The 23,437-nt window shown below is 30.7% G+C and overlaps 6 protein-coding genes across 7 annotated transcripts; 4 read left to right on the top strand and 2 right to left on the bottom strand.

Annotated features, from left to right (window-relative positions):
* The first annotated feature begins 1,118 nt into the window (after positions 1-1,118).
* On the top strand, positions 1,119-2,970 carry LOC119679141 (probable cytochrome P450 6a23). The gene is made up of 2 exons (XM_038091333.1): positions 1,119-2,408; positions 2,470-2,970. The coding sequence occupies exons 1-2, from the start codon at positions 1,337-1,339 to the stop codon at positions 2,883-2,885; spliced, it is 1,488 nt and encodes a 495-aa protein (XP_037947261.1). The 5' UTR covers positions 1,119-1,336; the 3' UTR covers positions 2,886-2,970.
* A 651-nt stretch (positions 2,971-3,621) lies between these two features.
* Positions 3,622-5,227, top strand: LOC119679140 (probable cytochrome P450 6a17). The gene is made up of 2 exons (XM_038091332.1): positions 3,622-4,709; positions 4,773-5,227. The coding sequence occupies exons 1-2, from the start codon at positions 3,635-3,637 to the stop codon at positions 5,189-5,191; spliced, it is 1,494 nt and encodes a 497-aa protein (XP_037947260.1). The 5' UTR covers positions 3,622-3,634; the 3' UTR covers positions 5,192-5,227.
* Positions 5,228-8,875: 3,648 nt separating this feature from the next.
* On the top strand, positions 8,876-10,567 carry LOC119679139 (probable cytochrome P450 6a23). Its single transcript, XM_038091331.1, has 2 exons — positions 8,876-9,976; positions 10,028-10,567. Exons 1-2 carry the CDS (start codon positions 8,884-8,886, stop codon positions 10,441-10,443), a joined length of 1,509 nt encoding a protein of 502 aa, XP_037947259.1. The 5' UTR covers positions 8,876-8,883; the 3' UTR covers positions 10,444-10,567.
* Positions 10,568-13,014: 2,447 nt separating this feature from the next.
* Positions 13,015-15,960, bottom strand: LOC119679138 (cytochrome P450 6a9-like). Of its 2 annotated transcripts, XM_038091330.1 has the most exons (3): positions 15,423-15,960; positions 13,514-14,540; positions 13,015-13,450 (listed from the first exon to the last, which is right to left on the bottom strand). In XM_038091330.1, the coding sequence occupies exons 2-3, from the start codon at positions 14,433-14,435 to the stop codon at positions 13,032-13,034; spliced, it is 1,341 nt and encodes a 446-aa protein (XP_037947258.1). In that variant the 5' UTR covers positions 14,436-14,540; positions 15,423-15,960; the 3' UTR covers positions 13,015-13,031. The 2 variants fall into 2 exon arrangements, with proteins under 2 accessions (XP_037947258.1, XP_037947257.1); XM_038091329.1 differs by lacking the exon at positions 15,423-15,960 and having other exon boundaries at positions 13,514-14,687.
* Positions 15,961-16,996: 1,036 nt separating this feature from the next.
* On the top strand, positions 16,997-18,884 carry LOC119679137 (probable cytochrome P450 6a17). The gene is made up of 2 exons (XM_038091328.1): positions 16,997-18,122; positions 18,184-18,884. Exons 1-2 carry the CDS (start codon positions 17,030-17,032, stop codon positions 18,597-18,599), a joined length of 1,509 nt encoding a protein of 502 aa, XP_037947256.1. The 5' UTR covers positions 16,997-17,029; the 3' UTR covers positions 18,600-18,884.
* Positions 18,885-20,218: 1,334 nt separating this feature from the next.
* LOC119681832 (cytochrome P450 6a9-like) lies at positions 20,219-21,995 on the bottom strand. The gene is made up of 2 exons (XM_038095123.1): positions 20,897-21,995; positions 20,219-20,834 (listed from the first exon to the last, which is right to left on the bottom strand). The coding sequence occupies exons 1-2, from the start codon at positions 21,993-21,995 to the stop codon at positions 20,416-20,418; spliced, it is 1,518 nt and encodes a 505-aa protein (XP_037951051.1). The 3' UTR covers positions 20,219-20,415.
* Between the last annotated feature and the right edge of the window lie 1,442 nt (positions 21,996-23,437).

Genomic DNA, 23,437 nt, shown 5'->3' with positions numbered 1-23,437 from the left:
CTTTAATGGAGAGAATTACTCATTATTACGTATTTTAATGAGTGATAGATCTATTGTATATAAAAGGCAATAATGCTGCTTTGGGGAACAGGAATTAATTGCATAATAGAATAACAACAACAAATGACGCGTTCATTTAACATTGGTATTACAATAATGAAAGCTTGATTAATATTCAAAACAGAGTACGAATATAACTCGTTAGTATCGATTAAAAACAGCACTTATTTGCAACAAACAATTCAAATTATCCGAAAAGCTGGATATCCATTTCGAATTATATAGTCTAAATTGATTGGTTTGAACTTCACGAATATTTTAAATGATATGATGTGTAAGTTGCTAGGTTAATTCAAAACTATGAGAATAGGTTCTTGTTTTTGTAAGTTATGTTAATTAATTATTTCTCATAATTATTGTTTAAAATTGTAAATGAATATAAATTTATTATAATATACATATGAATTTATTGATGAAGAAATATATGTCTATACACTTAAGATATATAAAAATGTATATGTTTTCACATCTGCAAATCAGATTTGCTTTTCAACTAAGTCAAATTTAAAGATATACTCCATTTCATGAAGAAAAATCACTGAATTCAACAAATTTTATACTAAAAAAATAGAAAAAACTAATTTTACAATGATTTAGTTATTGAGTTATTATCGTTCTTTACTGAATTTCACTATATCTAAGAACCCATATAACACCAATTTGCATAATTTAACCAATTCGATTTTTATTTCTACTTTTGAAGAAGTCGACACTAAAAACATCCAGATAGTGCCAACTATTTGCTAATATTCGGAAAGTGAATTCAAAAGTTGAGTCCAGTATTATTCATCAGGTGCATAGCAACACATTATCTGTCGACAGAACCAATATATACGTCACTCTGATAATCACACATTCCGAAATTAATAACAGAAATTACAATTCTCTAACGATTTTTTTATTTACATCAGATTTAAATTCACCATCCATCGCAGTATCTATATCAACCATAATATACACGATTAGAAAAGGTGTTAGTATTAAAAACAGATTATATGTTTTCAGCCCTAACTAAAGCAATGAATAGAGTTAAAATAATTTCGAAACAAGCAAATGGCATTTCGTAAGAGACAATAGTCCGAACCAATTTTTGTACTCTCCACGTCATCTAACTTTAGTCGACAAGTTAATTTCAGCAGATAATCAACATACAAACATATTTTATCGACGATTGAGAATGCTTAGTTCTGCTCACGGCAACAGAGTTTATATACAACATTAGATTGAGCAGTGTGTTCAGTATTATTTGTTGCGCGAAGAGGAAAACACAGTCAGAATGAATATAGTTCTTACACTTCTTTTAATATTAGCCTCTTTATTGGTATATTATATAAAATATTTACTATCATACTGGAAACGACGCGGGATACCACATGATGAACCATCTTTTCCACAGGGCAATATGGTTGGCTTCGCTAAAACCAAACACATCACAGAATTACTAACGCCAGTTTATAACAAATACAAAGGTAATAATCGTCCATTTGCTGGATTTTATTTTTTGGTCAAGCCAAGCGTACTGGTGCTAGATCTAGAACTGGTAAAAAATGTGCTCATCAAGGACTTTGACAAGTTTGATGAACGTGGCATATTTTTCAATGAACGTGATGATCCATTAAGTGGAAATTTGTTTCAAATAAACGGTGAAAAATGGCGCCCTTTGCGTCATAAAATATCGCCTACCTTCACTTCTGGAAAGATGAAGTTCATGTTCCCAACTGTGACAAAAATCGGCGACGAGTTTGTTAATGTATTTAGCGAGAAGGTGGCTTCTACTAACAGTGGTGTATTAGAGATAACGGACCTATTGGGTCGCTTCACTGCCGATGTGATTGGCACTTGTGCCTTCGGGCTTGAGTGTAATAGTTTGCGCAATCCAAATGCAGAATTCGTTGTTATGGGTAGACGTGCATTTGTTGACAGACGTCATAACAGATTTGTAGACACATTTTTACACAGTTTTCCAAAGTTGGCACGAAATTTACGTATGGCCTCTATACATCCTGAAATAGAAGCATTTTATATGCGTATTGTAAAAGAAACAGTTGAATATCGAGAGAAACATAATATAAAAAGACAAGACTTCATGGATATGCTAATCGAAATGAAGAACAGCGCAGAAAATCCAATAACATTTGAGGAACTTGCGGCTCAAGCATTTGTGTTCTTCTTAGCTGGATTTGAAACCTCTTCTACAACTATGGGTTTTGCTCTCTATGAGTTAGCACAGGCGCAACAAGTGCAAGATAAAATGAGAGCCGAGATAAATCAAGTTCTCAAGAAACACAACAACGAGTTCAGTTATGAGTGCATGCAAGAATTAAAATATGTAGAAAAAGTTATTGCAGGTAAAATATATTAATTAAATCTAAATTAAATATTTGAAATTTGTTTAATTCTGAATTACAGAAACTTTACGTAAACATCCAGTCCTATCACAATTAGTGCGTTCAGCCAAAGCCGATTACACAACTTCGGAACCGAATTATGTTATAGAAAAAGGTACTAATGTGATCATACCCGTTTATGCTATTCACCATGATGCCGATATATATCCAGAACCAAACAAATTTGATCCAGAACGATTTTCGGAAGAGGAACAACAAAAGCGGCCACACTGCTCATACCTGCCGTTCGGTGAAGGTCCAAGAAATTGTGTTGGTCTACGTTTTGGTAAAATGCAAACCTGCATTGGCCTGACTTATTTGATAAGAAATTTCAGATTTAGTGTTTGCGAGCAAACCAAAATTCCTTTTGATCTTGTCAAGTCAAATTTCTTATTAAGCCCTCAGAATGGCATTTATTTAAAAGTTGAAAAAATTTAGTCGGAAGTGACTAATTATTATGGTTCAGCAAGTTTTGGTGAAAAGGTTTTTAAAAATAATTGCTGTTAAGATTTAAATATATATTAAATATAATTATATTTTAAATAAAACATTTCTTTAACTGACGTTTAACTAAAGTATAATTGTATTACTATAATAGTTAATTTAAAAGTAAAAATATTTGTATAAAATTAATATGCAAATCATTATTACAAAAAAAAAATAATGAGTATTTATTTTGATATATTTTGAAACAATAATATATTTTTGCCGAGATTAACAGAACTGCAAGAATATAATAATTCAAATAAATTGTTGAATAGCTTCTTAAACATTGTTCACAATTCGTTGGTAGATTGAATGGCCGGAATCAACGAATCTCTGCTCCTAGTTATAATATTAGTATTATCCAATTTTTAAGAATTAAACTGACACAAAATCATCTGTGAAAATAACATATTTATTTATTTAATCGTATTTAATCGTACATATAAACAATCAATACTTGAGATAAATACTTTATTATTTTGTAAACAAGCGGTCACAAGTGTGTAAGGCTACTTGAACCTACACTACCCAATAATTTGGTGTATCGCAAGTATAATAAAATAACATAAGAACACATCTACTTTCGGGTGTGCCTATAAAATTGCTTTAAGCGAGAGAACCTAAAATGAGTACACCTTAAGAGCGTTCAGAAATACTCGCGTAGAGCTAGGCGCTCATATCGCAATTATCTTTCGAACGGAATGGTGGTGTTGTTATTATTAGCGTTTGGCGCAGTGGCGCTTGTGATAATTTATTTTAATTATCTATTGGACTATTGGAGGAAACGTAGTATACCACATAACACACCCACTTTATTTTGGGGAAATATGAAACAATGGATGAAAGGAGAAAAACACATTTCGCAACTTTTCAGTGAAACCTACAGGCAATTCAAAGGCACTGGTCCATTTGCTGGTTTCTACTTTCTATTTAGAAGAAGTGCTGTGATACTGGACCTCGATTTAATGAAGCAAATTTTGATAAAAGATTTCAACAATTTTAATGAACGAGGTTTGTTCCACAACGAGCGCGATGATCCACTAACAGGTAATTTATTCTTCATGGATGGCACGAACTGGCGACGTCTTCGTAATAAATTGACACCCACTTTCACCTCTGGCAAAATGAAAATTATGTACAACATAGTAGCTGAAGTGGGTGAACGGCTTACACATGTCATTGAAGAGAAAATCCACGATAAACGGCAAGTGTTAGAAATTACTGATTTTTTGGCACGCTTCACAGCTGACGTCATTGGTACATGCGCCTTCGGTTTAGAATGCAACAGTTTACAGGATGGTAAAGCAGAATTCGTACGCATTGGCAAATCCTTCTTAACGAAATCAAGACATAATGTTTTAGTTGATGGACTCATAAACTCTTTTCCAAACATGGCGCGCCGTTTGCACATGCGTGTTATTAATGATGAAGTCCATGAATTTTACATGCGTGTTGTCAGAGAAACTATTGATTATCGTGAGAAAAACAATGTGAAAAGAAACGATTTCATGGATATGTTGATTGAGATGAAAAATAATCCAAATGATGACGATTGCCTTAGTATTGAAGAAGTTGCAGCACAAGCATTTGTATTCTTTATAGCTGGCTTCGAGACGTCATCAACTACAATGGGTTTTGCATTATATGAACTGGCACAACATCAAGATATACAAAACAAACTAAGACAAGAAATAAATGAGGTTATAACCCGACACAATGGAATATTTAGTTACGAATGTATGAAAGACATGCATTATCTTGATCAAGTCATAAGTGGTAAATATTTTCATAAATCAGTTATAGTACTTTTTTTTTAATAATACGAAAACATATTTATAGAAACACTTCGTATGCATCCGGTAGTATCACAAATTGTACGTAAAACTCTTGAACGCTATGAAACGGACGATCCACATTACTACTTAGATAAGGGCACATTTATTCTTATACCAGTCACTGGTATACACTATGATCCAGATATTTATCCGGAACCTGAAATATTCAAACCAGAACGCTTTACTCCTGAAGAAATACAAAATCGTCACGTATGCAGTTGGTTGCCTTTCGGCGAGGGACCCCGTAATTGCATCGGCATGCGTTTTGGACAAATGCAAGTTAGTATTGGTTTGGTCAATTTGTTGCGAAATTTTAAATTCACAGTTGCTCCAGAAACTCAAATACCATATAAACTTATTACGAAAAGTTTTGTTATGAATGCTGAAAATGGAATTTATTTAAATGTGGAAAAGATTCATTGACATTTCCATTTATTTATTATAAATTTATTTTTTTTATAGAAGTTAAAAATAATTATAATTCAAATTATTTTTCTACGTATGTAATATAGACTAATTATTATAAATATATGTATTAAAAATAACAAATAAAAAAATGTGAGTAAGAAATTTTTTAGATAATGAAATTTATTTATAAACATTTTATATATTCTAATCTAATAAAAATATTTTTTTGTTTAATGATAATATATAAGTAAACATTGTCATCCATCAAAACTAATCCATTTACTATCAAATTTCCCTTATAAATTAATATTACATATTTTACTACTTAAGTGAGTAGCGATGAATAATACACTATGCAACGCAAAAATTAATTTCAAATCGCTATATTATATATACTTTTTATTTGAAAGTGAACAAAAAATTTAAATAAATTTATTTTTATTCTGTTTGATTTAAAAAGTTTTTAACTACAAACCACTTTAATTAACTTTTTTGGCCATGAACACATCATACATAATCTGGTAAGCTGAAGTTACTTAGTCTATTATGCTGATGTAATATTAGTCATTTTTATATGTAATATTTGAGGTTGAAGCTAGTTTTTCAACGTTTGTCGTGTCATCACAACGAATTGTTCAATAATGTTTAGTTGAATAATGAACACAGCATTTCAGATATGAATTTGTTTATCTTGAATATTTTTGAATTAATAATTGAGAATAAAATGGATTGATAATATTAAAAAAAAAATAAATTTTGTTGTTTTACACACAATATAAATATTCAATAAATATATAAATAAATCACCTACATACATAGGCATACACGCATACATATTTCCATATTAATTATAGCTTTCAATCAGAGCCAAATCTGTGATTTGTTTACAATAATAATGTGTAGAACCAAAACAAAACTTTTTTGTATCTTTGAAATTCACACAAACCACAAATTTTTGCTAAATCATTTAAACAAATCTTATTTGTTTACATATATATTTTTAAATGTATGAACAAATAAAATAATAAAGCTTTTGACAACAATTGAAAACTTTGAGATATTCTTGAGGTAAGAGGAAGAGAAATTAGTTGTCGACAAAAGCACAATAATTCGCTGATAAGTCATAACTAATCAGCAGTAAGCAAAGCCCCTACGAACAAAATATAAACAAATTAATACTTTTACGGTATGACTGCGATGTGATAATTATCATCTGATAACGAAATAATGAAATATTTACTGATATTACAACTTTATAATATTTCCTCAATTATCTACTATTAAATATTTATAATTAGCAATTATTTATATGCTTAATTTATGATTATTCAATTAAAACTATTTGTAAAATAAAAACAAAAATAAAAAATATATAAATATATATACTCGTAATAACATGTAAGTACCCATAAACCTAGGTCAAGAGTAGCTCGTAATTTCAATTAAATTGTGTTTGTATATAAAAAATATGTAATTATAAAATAAAAACACAGAGCTTAAATAAAACAAATAGATACAGAATCACTCTCACTAAAATTTTATCTATAGTTTTTATCAGCTGGTGGGAGTGTATTAATCTAATATTTTTTTTTATTATTTCTCTTTCACTTTGCAGAATGTTTTCTAAAGATAACGTCAGCAATGTATGAAATAATACTCATACTAATATTTTTACTAAATCAGCATGACTGGCAATTTCTTCAAATCTAATGAACTTTATTATACAAATACTATGTAATTAAATAACTCATTTCCATAATGTTTGCAAGTTCAGTATCTCAGAGCTTAAGAGAAATTTAATATACATATATGCTTAAAAGTTGGTCAATTGTATTTTATACATACCCTACATATACATCTCTTACATTTTGTAGTCATTTATATCTATACAATATTGGTTATAAAACCATATTCTGTAATAAAAACGTTCTGATAAAGTTTTACTACGTTATAGGTATTTATATGGGAAGTATTATGCACAGCGACAGAGGTACTCTGTTGTGCTAACCCCAGTTAGACTATCATTTAACTTTTAACAAAAGAAACATTCTTGATTCTAAAGTGTTCCATATTTTAGTTGCAGCAACAAATCTGATCCCAAGACAGATAGTTATCTTTACTTGCTCTCAATTTTGACCATCCAAAAAGAAGTCAACATCCATTACACAGAAGACATATTTCGTAAGAAACTTTTTTTATATTTAAATATTTCAGCATTATGTGGAATAATTTCAGATTCCAAAAAATTTCAAGTAAAAACGTTAATGAAAATTATTAACTGGAGTCGACGTAAAAAGATATGGACGTAATTTGTTCTAAACCTATTCTATTGTAAACTATTCTAAACCGAATCACATAAGGGGTTCCCATTTATCGACAACAAAATGTAGAAAACTGTTGCTTTCTATATGCTTTATTATTAAGTATTTTATAGTATCTTTCATATAAAACTGGTTCTATAAACACTTTTAGATAAACGTGCCGCAAAAATTTCGACCAGCTTTCAAAAACTTTTCGATTCCTGTTTCTTACGACATTTTTCCAAAAGAATTTAAAGATAACAAAAAAAAAATTATTTGAGATCTCAAAAGTTAAAGTTTTTAATTTTATCTTAATTTTCAACTTCGATTATTAATTATATATTATTAGAAATAAAGAGAGACTATTTACGAAAGGGGGAACTGAAAAAATCGGCTTGCGACAAACAAAACAAGTAAAACACTGGAACAATATAGCAAATTTTGTAGAAGCAGCAAATTTTGAATAAATTTATATCACAAATCAAATTCATATCCAACAATTCTCGGATATTCGTAACTCAATAATTATTTATGGAACTATTTAATAAATATTCATAATTCCATTTTTTTGTTGTTTCGAGTGTTTTTTATTTAATTGAGGAATAGTGCTAATGATCCCATATATTACAAGCTGTTGTGAGTGAAAAATGGATCAAACTATCGGCAACGTAATAAAAACTTTATCGACTTTTTAACTTTTCTCTTTAATAATATAGTAATTAACAATTTATATCGGTTCAACAAATTTGAACCCAAATAAGTAATTAGACAGACTGCTGTAGTTTGTTTCCACGTTTTGTTTCGCCAGCAAAACTAGATATAATATCACGTTTATGATCGGTTCAAACCGACTTAAGATAACTCTAACTGAAACACATATTACATTAACAATAATTATTTATTCATATTTTGATATCGTAATGATATTATAAGAAACAGACGGGCAGTAATAGACAATAAGATCTTTCAACTCTATTTAGTTAACTTACTTTAAACTCAATTGCAATATACTTTAACCTATAAAATCCATTCCGAACTGATATATATTCTGAAAGTTTTAAAGTGAGCTTAGTAGTTTTGCAATGGTTGATATATTCTAATATTAGTGAAGAAATCCGTTTTTTTAAAATAAATCTTCTCTATAGCAAAAACCACTTAATAAATAGTGCTTCCTAACAACCTTAAACCTAACACACCGGTATCTCAAACCATATACAGTCATTGTTTAGGTCGACTGTTTATTTTGCAGAAAAAAGAGCACAACACTAATTTCTACAATTTTAAATTTTGATATAATATTATCTCTTAAAACATATACCGGTATTTAAAGAGACTGAAGCTGTCGAATTCTATTTAAAGCAGTGTAAGATTAAAAAAATCTTAATACTGATTCTGAAAGCGTCGGAGATGGAGGTGTTTATCGTATTACTTTTAGGTGCTGGCACACTATTTGTGTTTTACATAAATTACTTGCTCGGTTATTGGAAGAGGCGTGGCTTGCCACATGATAAGCCAGAATTTTTAGTCGGAAATATGAATGAATGGCGTAAAACTAAGCACATAGCAGAAATATTTGCAGATACATATAAACAATATAAAAATACTGGTCCATTTGCTGGATTTTATTTACTGATGACAAAATCTGCAGTAATAACTGATATTGATCTCGTAAAGCGCATTTTGATCAAAGATTTCAATAATTTCGATGAACGTGGACTTTTTCACAATGATCGCGACGATCCTTTAACCGGTAACTTGTTTGACACCGATGGCGACAAATGGCGTCAATTGCGCCACAAACTGACACCAACATTTACCTCAGGCAAAATGAAAAACATGTTCTCAATAGTCAGTAACATTGGATCTGAGCTTGAAGCAGTTATTTCCGAAAAAACAATATCAGCACCACAAGTACTTGAGGTCAATGAATTTTTAGGGCGATTTACTGCTGATGTCATTGGAGTTTGCGCATTCGGTATAGAATGCAACAGCCTCCGTAATCCAAACGCAGAGTTTGTGAAAATAGGCAGACGTGTTTTCACAGAATCAAGGCACAATAAAGTTGTTGAAGGTCTAATGCATACTTTTCCAGATATTGCACGCATGTTACGCATGCGTATCATACCACAGGACATTAGTGACTTTTATATGCGTATTGTAAAAGATACTGTTGGGTACAGAGAAAAAAATAACATTAAACGCAATGACTTCATGGACATGTTGATTGATCTGAAAAACAGAAAACCAACCCGGGATGAAAATGGAAAAATTATTACGGGATTAACTGAGAATGATGTAGCCGCCCAATCATTTGTGTTCTTCGTTGCGGGATTTGAAACTTCATCCACAACGATGGGATTCGCACTTTACGAATTAGCACAAAATCAGGACATACAAGACAAACTGAGAAGAGAAATAAATGAAACCATTAAGAAGCACAACAATGAGTTCACGTATGAATGCATGAAGGATATGCACTATTTAGAGCAAGTTATCGATGGTAAGGCAATCAAAATATAAAATGATGTAATATTAATTATTGTTAATTTAGAAACTCTACGTTTGCATCCCGTTGGCGCTCATTTAATACGTAAAGCTCGTTCACACTACGAAACCTCCGATCCGAAATATTATATTGAGGAGGGAACATTGATCGTAATTCCCTCGCTAGCAATACATCATGACCCAGAATTTTATCCCGAACCTGAAAAATTCAAACCTGAACGTTTTTCAGCTGAGGAAATAAAGAGCCGACCATCGTGTACTTGGTTACCTTTTGGTGAGGGCCCACGCAATTGCATTGGCTTACGCTTCGGTAAAATGCAAGCCTGCATTGGGCTCACATATTTAATTAAGAACTTTAAATTCACGGTTGCTAAAGAAACCCAGATTCCATATATACTGGATGTGGAACCACTAGTTTTAAATGCAAAAAATGGAATTCATTTGATGGTGGAAAAAATTTAAATTCAGATTAAGGTATGTGTGAGTGTAAAATGCATGCAAGTGTTAACAATATTTTACTAATGAGAGAGATTACTATGAATCAACTTTTTTTATTATTTTTACATATTGTTTATAACCTAATTAAAAAAATATAAAATAAAATAAAATAAAAACAAATTATTGGTTGTTTCCATTGCTTAACAAGATAATAATTTATTCGAATTTATTATAATAAGGATTCATTCCTAATCTTTAAATATATTAAATATTAAAAGTATATGAAATAATTTGTTTTATGATTGTTTCAACAATATAACTTTTATGTGAAAAATGTATTGAATTTCAAACTTCTTAATCATCGAGTACCCATGGTTGTATGAATACCAGTTCAAGTAACAAATATAATCATAAATAATAAAAGGCAAAATCATCGTTATAAACTTGTATAATAATCAAACTAATCAATTTAGTGGCAACTAAAGTGGTTCGAGCTATATCAGTGACATAGCAAATTTGTTTGTTTCATAACAGTGTCTATAATCTACATGCCGATATCGAGGTACTATACCCAAATTATTTTAAAGCCTCATGCTTTATTGCGAATTTCCAGTTATTCTGCTTTATTAGTGTAAATAGTTTATCAGAGATTTGGATTAATTTGAATACAACAGAACGCTACTTAACATTTCATAAGATGCACCGATATGACAATCAAATATTGATCAAAACGCACTTTGCACATTTGAATTCTTTTAAGCTCAATATCATGCCACTTGTACAATAACTCTTATCAGACTTCCCCTTGCCTACGAATCGACAACAAGTTATGGAAATTTTAAAATAGTGACATTGTGCAGCGACCAATATATGAAGGCAAGATCTTGAAAAAGTCTTTGTCCTCTTACAACAAACAGATAGCAAACAAATAGATAGATTCACTGCATTGATGAGATAGAAAATCGAAACTTTAGATACACCAAATTAGAGCGCCTTAGATAGTTCAGTAGAAGTACCTGTTGATATGGCAGATAAACAAGATTTTGTTATAACGAAAGAGTTTGTGGAAAGATAAGAATATGGTGCCATGTAGAAATAGATTTTATGGAATATATATACCGCAATTTTAGAGACATCCCGAGAAAAGAATCAACGAATGAAGTGACTTATATATACAGAGTATTTAAAAATAACTGCCCGCATTTGTCAAAAGCTATGGTAAGACATGACACACCTGTAAGCAAAAAAGAGCAGCACAGCTTTACAGTATTACTTCTCCTTTATTGTCCAATACTATAACCACGCTGACGAAACACTATACAAAGATTGTTTATCTCCCTTCAACGACTATCGGAATAGCAGTACCACAGAAGAACAAAAAGCAAATCCCACTCATTCACTCCGTCACTGCCCAGCACATGCGAGTGGCGGTACTACTTTAGGGTCTTCCTTCTTTAAATACCTATCCAATATCACTAATATATTAATTAAAGAAAGCATTGAGGTAGTCTATAATAAGTTTTTTGGAATATCTGAAAACCGCGCTATTGCAAAGACTCACTAAAATATTTAAATGAACCGTCTCGTCTTGAGAGATGGACTGTCATTAAATCTATGAAATATCATTTGGTATGGGAGTGCAGGTAATTTATTAGCTCCATTCTCCCTAATTAAGTAATACCCATTATATTCGTGTATTGTTCTCAATGGCTCTATAAAACAATATAAAATATTTTGTCATATTTTAGGGATACTTTTGCAACTATTAATATAAGCTCTAAGTAAGCTTTTCGAAATAGAACTCAACAGAGCTTTGTACTCCAAATAAAAGCATTAGAAAGTTTTTTTGAAAGTTTTTTTGTGAAAATCGAAAAGCAACAATATATGTAGAAGAAAGTTTGTTGTGAAAGAAATTTTGTGTGTAAATATTAAGCTTGGCATTAGACCATACAGGGTCACAAAGAGTTGCTTGCGTGATTTCAAATTTCTCTGTGACATTACTACTAACCTCCATTAAATAATTAACCTATAGTTATTAACATATTAATTATAACTTCTAAATAAAAGTATTTAATGTTAAATAAAAAGAGCTAAGTCTTTAAACAGATTATAATGTTTGATTGCTAAAATCAATTTTTAAAACTCTAAAGCCATTATCTATGGTAAAAGGTATTACATAGGTAAAAGCCTTTTAAATTACAACTAGTATACAAATAATACAGAAATGAAACGCATATGCATTTATTGTTATCGATCTATCTCACGCATTTATTGTACTTCACGCGCCTTTAAGATATTCTACGGAATAGATCTGAACTTCGTAATCTCTCGTATTATTTTAATCATTATATTACTACTGAACACACTAGACTCTCTTATCAATATTTTGCCTTAGATTGTAAGATATTTGATCAGGGCATTGCTTAGAATATGTTTAAAATTACTTTATTGATAATTGCACCTAAAATTAGTAAACAAAACAGAGATAACTTCAGTGCTTATGTACTTAAAATTAAACTTTGTTTTAAAGATATTGCTTATATCAGTTTATTTTTTTATTAATATTAATGAACTTAATTTCTAACTTAACCTACGTTAATATAAATCTAAGACTAAACTCTTTCAGCTTTGAGGTAAATACCGCTCTCGGTAGCCAAAAGAAAATGCTTTTTACTATATTTAAGTGGGATTTGTGTTTCTGAACAAACTGAAAATCTGAAATTCTTTAGAAGTAATGCTAAACCAATACGAGTTTGCATTTGACCAAAACGCATACCCACACAATTTCTTGGACCATCACCAAATGCTAAATAATGTACACTCTCCCTTTCCTTGACTTTCTCTGGTGTAAAATTGTCGGGATTAAATACATCAGGATTTGGATAATATTTTGGATCACGATGTATTGCGCCAGCTGGTATATAAACAAGCATATCCTTTTTAATAACATAATTTGGATGCCCAGGCACAACGTAATCATTTAAACACTGTCGATTAAGCACTGGTATGACAGTATAAAGACGCAAAGTTTCTACATATATTAAAAAAAGTAAGTCCAAATTTCTATTTTCAAACTATTTTTAAGAGTACTTACCCAATATGACTTGATTTAAAAATGTCATATCCTTTATAGCCTCATATGTTAACTCCTGTTTGTAATTGTCAAGTACATCTGAGATTTCTTTTCGAACACGTTCTTGTATTTCTTCATGCTTAGCTAATTCATAGAGTGCAAATCCCATTGTTGTAGACGAAGTTTCAAAACCAGCCACAAAGAACAGAAATATTTGTGCAACGAGTTCATCAAATGTCAAATTTCTGAGCTCATCATCATTTTCAGACTTTACTAGTTTATTATTTTTCAAATCAAGCAAGAGATCCATAAAGTCATTTCTTCTGATATTGTGCTTCTCCCGATATTCCACTGTCTCTCGTACAGTACGCATGAAAAATTCCTCAATATAAGCAGGCGTTATTTTCATATGAAATTTTCGTGCTAAATTAGGAAATGCACTATTAAAAGCTGATCCAATTCTGCCATAACGAAACTCCACTAGTGACTTTCTACCCATTATTAAAAACTCCGCTTTCGGATCTCTCAAACTGCAGCAATCAATACCGAAACCACAATTGCCTATAACATCAATGGTAAAGCGTGCCAATAACTCCTTGACCTCTATCACTGCCTGTTGCTGTAACATTTCTCCAAAGACTTTTACAAATTCTTGCCCTACACTAATGACCGTTGGAAACATAAATTTCATTTTACCGGATGTAAATGTAGGGGAAATTTTGGTACGCATAAATTTCCAACTATGTCCCTCTAACAAGAATAATATACCAGTTAATGGATCGTCCTTTTTGTTAGTATAAAAACCACGGTTAGTAAAATTGTTAAAATCTTTAATCAGCACATTTTTAATAAGTTCCATATCTAAAAGAAATACACCAGGGCGTTGAAACCAATAGAAACCGGCAAAAGGTCCAGTGTCCTTGAACTTCTTGTAGTAATTCATCCATATTTCTTGAAAGGATCGAGTCGTTTGTACACCGCCAAGATTACCAAGAAATATGTTAGGTTTTTCACAAGGTATTCGCCGGGACTCGAAGTAACTAAAATGCTTTTTCAGCCAAAAACCGAGAACGGTAAGTAGCGTTATAATTAAATACAAAACATATGACACTATTAACATTTTTGCACGAAGTTCTTATAAATTCTGAAATTTCTATTCTAATATTTTTTAAGTAAATTTAACTATTCTTCTCCAATTTTCTAACTCGACTGCATGCAAACCCAAATTGTCACATAATATAAGAACCCCCAAAATATTTGTTTATTATTAAAACTTTTATCTCTCAATTAAGCTTTTAGTTTTTCTGTGTTGGTCTAAAAATAATAGGAAAGGTCCAAAATTATTTGTTTAAAATAATATTTCCTTTTATCTGTTCGAAGCGAACATCTAACTTGTTGAACGTTAGCCAACGAACAAAATACAACAAATTATAAGATTATCGTTACCTTAACGACTGCGTATGAGTATAGAAATGGACTTCTAGTACTGCAAAGATAGAACTAACGTTTTATATTCAACTGCTTCAGTAAACTCAAAAATCATTTCACTAAGAAAGTATATTTTAAATTCTTATACTTAAAAAGATTTGCAAAAAGTAGAAGAGTTTCACATATAACATATAGAGTCCAAAAAGTATGTTTGATGGCTTTATTAAAGTATAATTGACTGACCCCCCAAATAATCAAATAACAGGATGTTTAATGGATGATTTGCCGCAGCAGAATAAAGGATATTGAAAATAGTGGCATATGTGCTGTGAGAATAAATACTCAAACATATATTACATTTAAATAACATAACATTGTTATGACATTACGTAAATAGAAAAAATTAATTTTGTCACTATATCGGGTCCCTATTCAGTTTCTAAATCAGTGATGTATGCTGACCCTGTATAGGCACACACAAAATATATATAAGCATACTCACGCGTAATGAAGGAACTTAAGTCGTGCACCACTTCCCGGTTAACATCACTCACGTATAATAAAACTAGATCTTGGGAACTCAACACACATCATTGGGATCGTGTGAATACTGCAAGACCTACTACACTTATTTCTGGTCATTGGTATATACGAACTCACGTAGAGAAACTGTGCCTTCTTCATAATCCCCACAGCAGAACTTATGAAAATCAAGAGGCTTTGACGTCCAAAAAAATTTCTTTAGCAAAGTTTTTTTTTGACATCTTATCTGACTATTCATCGGTAAAGACGAAAGACCTATTGAATTATTTAAATTCGAATAGTCTGGACATATGTCAGGATCTAGAAAATATTACGATTGCTGATTATATTCTCCTTCGTTTTACTCTGAAATGTATTTGATTATTCGAGTAGATGATGACTTGAGATCTAATTTGATGTAATTTCTAATTAGGGATGAAAGTTTTCGTAAATGCTTACACCGATATATTACTTTTCTTATCGATGTAAAATAAAAAGAAATAAAAAAATAAAAGATAAAGATAAAATAAGATAAAAGATAAAATAAAAAAGAATTTGTTGGTATCAGAAAAAATTGAAAAATATTTTAAATTTTGTTTCGCATTTCATTTAAACATAAAATGAAATATTATATAACATATGTATATTCAAATAAATGACATTTATTATGAAATAGATTGAAAAAAAGTAATACAACTCTTATTTCAATCAAATCATAATAAACACAGAATTTTTTATAATCCAAATGCAATCTAATTTAAACTTTTCTTTGGACACATTCAAAAAAACCCTAATGGTTTGGATCTGATCTACTTGGTTAGAACAATAAAACTTATTCACTTTATTATAATAAATCGAAATAATATTTTTCCCATCTATTTTTAAAAATAGTGTTATTTCGATTTATCGTTACGACAGTTTGAAAGTTCTATTAGTAGTACTCACTTAAAGTACTGCATTTTGTTCTTTTTGTTCTCTGTATGACTAATAACCAGAACATAATTTGACATTTAAGGATTAGAAAACTCGATAGTAAAATTTTTACGGTGTGAATCATTAAAAAAAAGATAAAAAAAACATGACATAATTTTTAAGGCTTTTATTATGATAGATTTTAATCTATCAATTATTTTTATCCTTTTAATTAAATAAAAATACAATATCACTTTTCATTACGTTGGGATGAGAATCCAGTTGATTGATTTAACAAAGACTTAGTAATTATTGGCTAGCTCAGTTCTTGAGCCTAATATTGTGTTGCCATAGAATATTATAAAACTCTCCGAATAAAATACTATGAACTTCAGTAAAGACTAAGAGTTTTTATCTCTTTCAAAACAACAGCAAAAATGATTTTGAGCTTCGAGTAAACTTTTCTCAGTTGATTTTTTTGAAGACTGTCTTGCAAAGCTCACTCTTTTTGGCGACAATATTTCAATATTTCGAGTATAATTTCATAAGCAGTTTTCTATTGTGAATAAAAGCACAAAATACTTCTCTTCACTTAATTCTTATCTTTACTTTTTTAATTATTTAAAAAAAGTTTTCGCACTATATTACTCATTCCACGTCCGGGCTTTGTACGTGATGGAGGTTCTACTAGCGCTCGTTGTTATTGTGTTTTCGCTGTTATATTTATGGTTGCGGCACGATGTCGGTCACTGGCGTAGACTTGGCATACCTCACAACAAACCAGCAATAATTGTGGGTAACATGCAGGAATGGCCAGATAAAAAGCATATTTCTCAAATTTTTATGGAGTGGTACAAACAATTTAAAGGTAGTGGACCATTTGCGGGATTTCATTTCTATTTCTCAAAAGCCATACTTGTATTGGATGTTGAACTGGTGAAGAACATCTTAGTTAAGGACTTTAACAATTTTGCCAATCGTGGTGTATATCATAATGAACGCGACGATCCATTAACGGGTAATTTATTCTTCTTAGAAGGTGAGAAATGGCGTCAATTACGCCATAAAATGACACCAACGTTTACTTCTGGTAAAATGAGACATATGTTTTCTACGGTCGTTAAAGTTGGTGAGGAATTGGCACAAGTGATGAATGAGAAGATTGCCCATGATGGCAATATACTCGAAATAACCGATCTCTTGGGACGCTATACTGCAGATGTGATAGGTAGTTGTGCATTCGGTTTGGAATGCAATAGTTTAAGAGATCCAACTGCGGAGTTTTGCGTTATGGGCAAACGATTCTTTACTGATCCACGACACAGCGATATTGTTGATGCTTTTATACATAATTTTCCGAATGCAGCTCGGAAACTAAGAATGCGTGTTATCAATCAAGACGTGCATAACTTTTACATGCGCATTGTGAAGGAGACTATAGCTCAGCGCGAACAAAATAATATCAAAAGAAATGATTTTATGGACATGTTAATTGAATTGAAAAACACTGAGTCACTTAAGGATGACAATGGTGTGGAGATAGGTGGTTTAACTGTGGAAGAAGTAGCTGCACAAGCATTTGTATTTTTCATAGCTGGATTTGAAACGTCTTCAACAACAATGGGTTTTGCGCTGTACGAGTTAGCTCAACATCAGGACATACAAGCCAATTTAAGAAATGAAATTAAAGAAGTATTTGATAAACATAAAAATGAATTTACCTACCAGTGTATGAAAGATATGGAATATTTACATCAAGTGATTTGTGGTAAATGTACATAATAATAATCATATCATAATAACATAAATCAATGTATTATTTTTTACAGAAACCCTACGTATGCACCCCGTCTTACCACACGTAACACGACGTTCAACTACTAATTACCAAACTTCAAACCCCAAGTTTTGCATTGAAGCTGATCGTTTAATCATAATTCCTTCAATTGCCATACATTACGATCCCGAATACTATCCGGAGCCTGAAATATTCAATCCTGGAAGATTTACAGCAGATGAAATACTAAAACGTCCTGCTTGTACTTGGCTGCCATTTGGTGAAGGTCCTCGCAACTGCATCGGATTGCGGTTTGGCAAAATGCAAGCCGCCATTGGACTTGCTTTACTATTGAAATATTTCAAATTTTCCGTTGCTGAAGAAACCAAAATACCTTATGAGTTGGTTAATGATAATTTCTTATTGAACGCCAAAAATGGAATCAAATTGAAAATTGAAAAAATTTGATAAAAATATTTCGAATTAAGATTGTAGGCAGTTCCGATAAAGCGAAATTTGACACAAGTATAACCTCAAAGTGAAAAAAATGTAATACATCTTTCGATAAGCCAATATACATTGTTGATAAGATTACACTGATTATTACACTGGTCAAGGTGAAAATACAATGTTTGCCAAGGCTGCATGGATGTACCTACTACAACCAATTATGTATTGCAGTACATACGACTAATATAATATCTTGTGGCACTTGTATCCCAATTAATAAATTGCTTAATTCAATTTAGAATATATCATAGTTTTTAAATTTTTACAAACGCTTATCAGATAGAAAATGCAGATAAAATATTTTCACTTTTTTTTAAACATATATTTATTCAGTGGAGTTATCAGCTCGGTGTTAAGAGCTCCAGTTGCAATTATAAATATCACACTTTAGAGTTTTTTTTTTTTTGGTAGAGCTTTTGATAGTTACTATGTTATTAAATAGACATTTTTTTTTTGGGTATAATTTGGCGGCGGCTCATTGTCCTACTCTCATCAACATGCATAGCTATCATATAGAGAATACCAAGACACCACTAAATTGTTTTTCAATGGGTTAGTGGCTAAAAACCAAATTTGAAAAGAATTACAGCAGGTTCCTATAACATCAACATTAAAACGTGCCAGCATGTCTTATACTTTAATTACTGAACTCTGTTTTACCATATCTTCAGAAACATTGACAAACTCTATGTCAACTCCTAACTTCATTTGAAAACATTGCTTTCATTTTATCCCAAAAGTGAAAATGGATGATAATTTCTTACGCATACGCCACTTCTAAAAACAAAATTTCTCCAGTAAGTGGATCAACTATAGGATTTGAATAAAAACTACGATCCACAAATTTAATAGTCTTTGGTTAAAATATTTTTTACAGGCTTTGGGTCCAAAGCAAAAATTGCTAGTTCTGAAACTACAATAACTATGTTTTAAGTCATTTCATCGATATTGAAGCTTCAATTCCGAGAGTAAAGATGAAGTTTAATATATAAAATTTTATAGATGGTAAGTATCAGTTAAAGCAAGCACTACAATGTCTTACATGTCTACATCTCAAAATAAATCATGCGACAAACAATGTGGCATTATACTCCATTTACTTCCCCAAAGTTAAACATTTTTCATAAGGTCCGGGCATGCATATTAACATAAATAATTGTCCGTACCTACATAGATAACAATTTATAGATCTTCAATGATATACATATAATATGCAAAAAATAGAGTACTGTACACAGTATTGTTGATTAGTGTTTCCAAATATATTCTTCATTATTATTACATTATTGTATTAAACACCACCTATCTTCCTATCTGAGGCTCGTATATTCTTTACTTAGTAAATAATTGTTTTATTAGCTAGGTTTACCCCTCTTCCCGAAACACAAGCATTTTTATTAAATAATTCGTGAAACACTAAACTTATTTAATGAATCAATTAAGATTATTATTTTAATTTAATAAAATCTGTTTTCAGTTTACAATATAAATAAATAGTTTAAAGAAACTTGTTTTGATTTTTAGTTTAATTAAAAATATTAAAACATTGTGTTTTTTATAAATTTTATTGTTTCCATGAAAAAATCTAAAGCTTCTTACAGAACGAGTTAAAGTTGTCGTTTAGTTTAAAAAATGTATCACAATCGAAATATTATAAATATGTTTATAATATTATGTCTAATATATATATAGACATTTTTAATAGCTACGAATACCACAAATAGAAAAGAAATATAATGACTACATCACACTACAATAATTAGTTTGAGCTGAACTAAATGTGTTCAACCTGTAAGTAAATTCCACTCTCAGAATTTATCAAATAACTCTTCTTATCGAATTTCAATGGAATTTGCGTCTCTGGACAAACTGTGAACTTAAAATTTTTTAGCAGCAGAGACAAACCTATACGTGTTTGCATTTGTCCAAACCGCATGCCAATGCAATTACGCGGACCCTCTCCAAATGGTAAATATTCGATGCTGTCACGTTGTTGCACTTTCTCGGTAGAAAAATTTTCAGGATCAAATATATCAGGATTTGGATAATAATCAGCATCACGATGTATGGCTCCAGCAGGTATAAGTATGGGCATACCTTTTTTAATAACATATTTCGGGTTACCGGGTACTTCATAGTCTTCCACACAGTCGCGATTTAAAACCGGTAAAACAGTATAGAGACGTAATGTTTCTATGAAAAGAAAATATATCTCTATTAATATCTCTGTTAATATGTATAAAAAAATTAGTTACCAGATATAATTTGATCTAAATATTTCATTTCCCTCATGCAATCATAAGTGAGCTTTTGGTTGTGTTTCTCTAAAATTGCTAATACTTCCTCTCTGGCCATTTGCTGTATGTCCTCATGTTGTGCTAGCTCGTAAAGTGCGAAGCCCATTGTTGTTGATGATGTTTCGAAACCAGCAATTAGGAACACGAATGCCTGCGCAGCGACTTCTTCTAAAGTCAAGTTTATTAACATTTCACCATCTTCGGATTTCATTAATTTATTATTTTTCAGTTCTATTAACATATCCATAAAATCGTTGCGTCTTATGTTATTCTTCTCTCTATGCTCTACGGTCTCGCGTACAATTCGTAAAAAGAACTCTTCCACATCTGGTAATGTCTGCTTCATATGTAGTTTGCGTGCTAAGTTTGGAAAACTATTCAGAAATGCCACACCGAGGGGACCATGACGAAACTCAACCAATGATTTTCTGCCCATTGCCAAAAACTCTGCTTTTGGGTCACGTAAACTGCAGCAGTTAATACCGAATGCGCAGGTTCCTATAACATCAACAGTAAACCGTGCCAGCACATCTTTCACTTCAATAAGGGAACTCTGCTTCACCATGTCTTCAAAAACATTTATAAACTCTTTACCCACTTCAATTACCGTTGGAAACATAAATTTCATTTTTCCTGAAGTGAAAGTGGGTGATAACTTATTGCGCATAACGCGCCATTTGTGTCCTTCTAATAAAAAAATTTCTCCAGTAAGTGGATCATCTTTAGGATTTGAATAAAAACCACGATCCACAAATTTATTAAAGTCTTTAATTAATATATTTTTTGCCAGTTTCGTATCCAAAACAAAAACGGCAGGTTTCTGAAACCAATAGAATCCAGCGAATGGTCCAGTACCTTTAAACTTTTTATAGTAACTTATCCATATATCAGCAAAACAGCGCGAAGTTTGTATGCCAGTTATATTACCTAGGAACCAATTTGGCTCTTCACAAGGAATGCCTCGTGACTGCCAATAACTTAAGCGCTTTTTCAATAAAAAGAGCAAATATGTCACCAAACCGACAATAACGTATAATAAAAAGCTGAACACCGGCATTTTAGTAATAACTCTTAAGAGACCCAAAACCAAATGTGTACTATTTGAAAGTAAAGTAATTTTAGCAAAGTTTATATGCACAAAAATTTAAAATTCATCTCAAAAAAACAATGAATTGAAGCACACAAAATTTATTTTTGTTGAGCTTTTCGATTGAAATTTAGATAAGAGTTCGTGTAAGACTCCATGGTATGTGAGAAAATCCAGAGAGAGATGGTGTTCGTTCAAGTTTGTTTGAAATATTTTAACCTCTCAGTATTTGTACTCAGTGGTTCAATCAAATGGAACTTAATAAAAAGCAAGAGTCTAAAATTTAGAGAGCAAACGAGAACATATGTAGATTAATAAATCAACCAGTCAGTTAAAGCTATGGAACACCGTATTTAATATCACCTATACATAGTCATGTATGTGTGAAAACCTATTATTTTATCTAAAATTAAATATTTATTTATTTCCAGAATTTTGGAATTTAATTTTGTAAATTTAAATTTTTGTATAATCGCTAAGTAAAAATTATATTAATTGTATATTGTCTTCACTAGGCGGTTACACTAGATGTAAATACGTATTATTTTCGAATTTTTTAAGCTAATAAATATCTGCATTTTTACTGAAAAAGTGAGAGTGTATGCACAAATTTTGCCAATCTGAACAGTTAGAATTACTTACTACTTTATAAAAACAATATGATCAATTTAATATAATTTAGTTAATAGAAGTAAATATATAGGAAATTATATGATCAATACATAGCACAGAGAAAAACCTCTCAGTGTCTAAATTTCAGTAAGTAATTGTAATCATATCAAATAGATACATACAATATATACAATATGTTTTAATATAAAACTATATTTTCTATATCATTTACTTACAGAATAATATACAGGACGATCTTTATCTATCTTTATTAAATTAGACAAAATCTTGCAAGAACTTAACATACCTAATAAAATGCCAAAAACGCTGTCATAACTGCTTTACATATATATTTTTAAAATACATTATAATCGTATGTATGTACCTTAAACTGTTTTTATAAACAAAACCTAAAAGAATTGCAAAGTTCTCAAATGAGCTGAGCGTTACGTTATATAAAAAAAAATTTCTAGCTGCTGTCAGACAGATAATACCTAAAATGCTAAAATTAAGTTAATGTTTACATTACATAAATACATTTATATATGATTATGTGTGGTTATAAACGGGTATTTTATAAATATGTGAGATCATTACATCATATATGATACTTTGTACTCTCTACGCTGTAAACAAATAATATTGAAGGTCATTATCACCGCAAAAATAGGGTTTACTCATAGTATTTGCCATGTAATAAAAAACTGTATATAAAACAAATAAGGGGTTTAATGACCAACTATAAAAATCAAATTATTTTCTTACACTTTTTGAGGAATAGTTATTATATTGCTGGCTTA

Source organism: Teleopsis dalmanni, chromosome 2 (genome assembly GCF_002237135.1).
Source record: "Teleopsis dalmanni isolate 2A chromosome 2, ASM223713v2, whole genome shotgun sequence".
NCBI lineage: Eukaryota > Metazoa > Arthropoda > Insecta > Diptera > Diopsidae > Teleopsis > Teleopsis dalmanni.
This window is presented reverse-complemented; position numbering and strand designations above follow the sequence as displayed.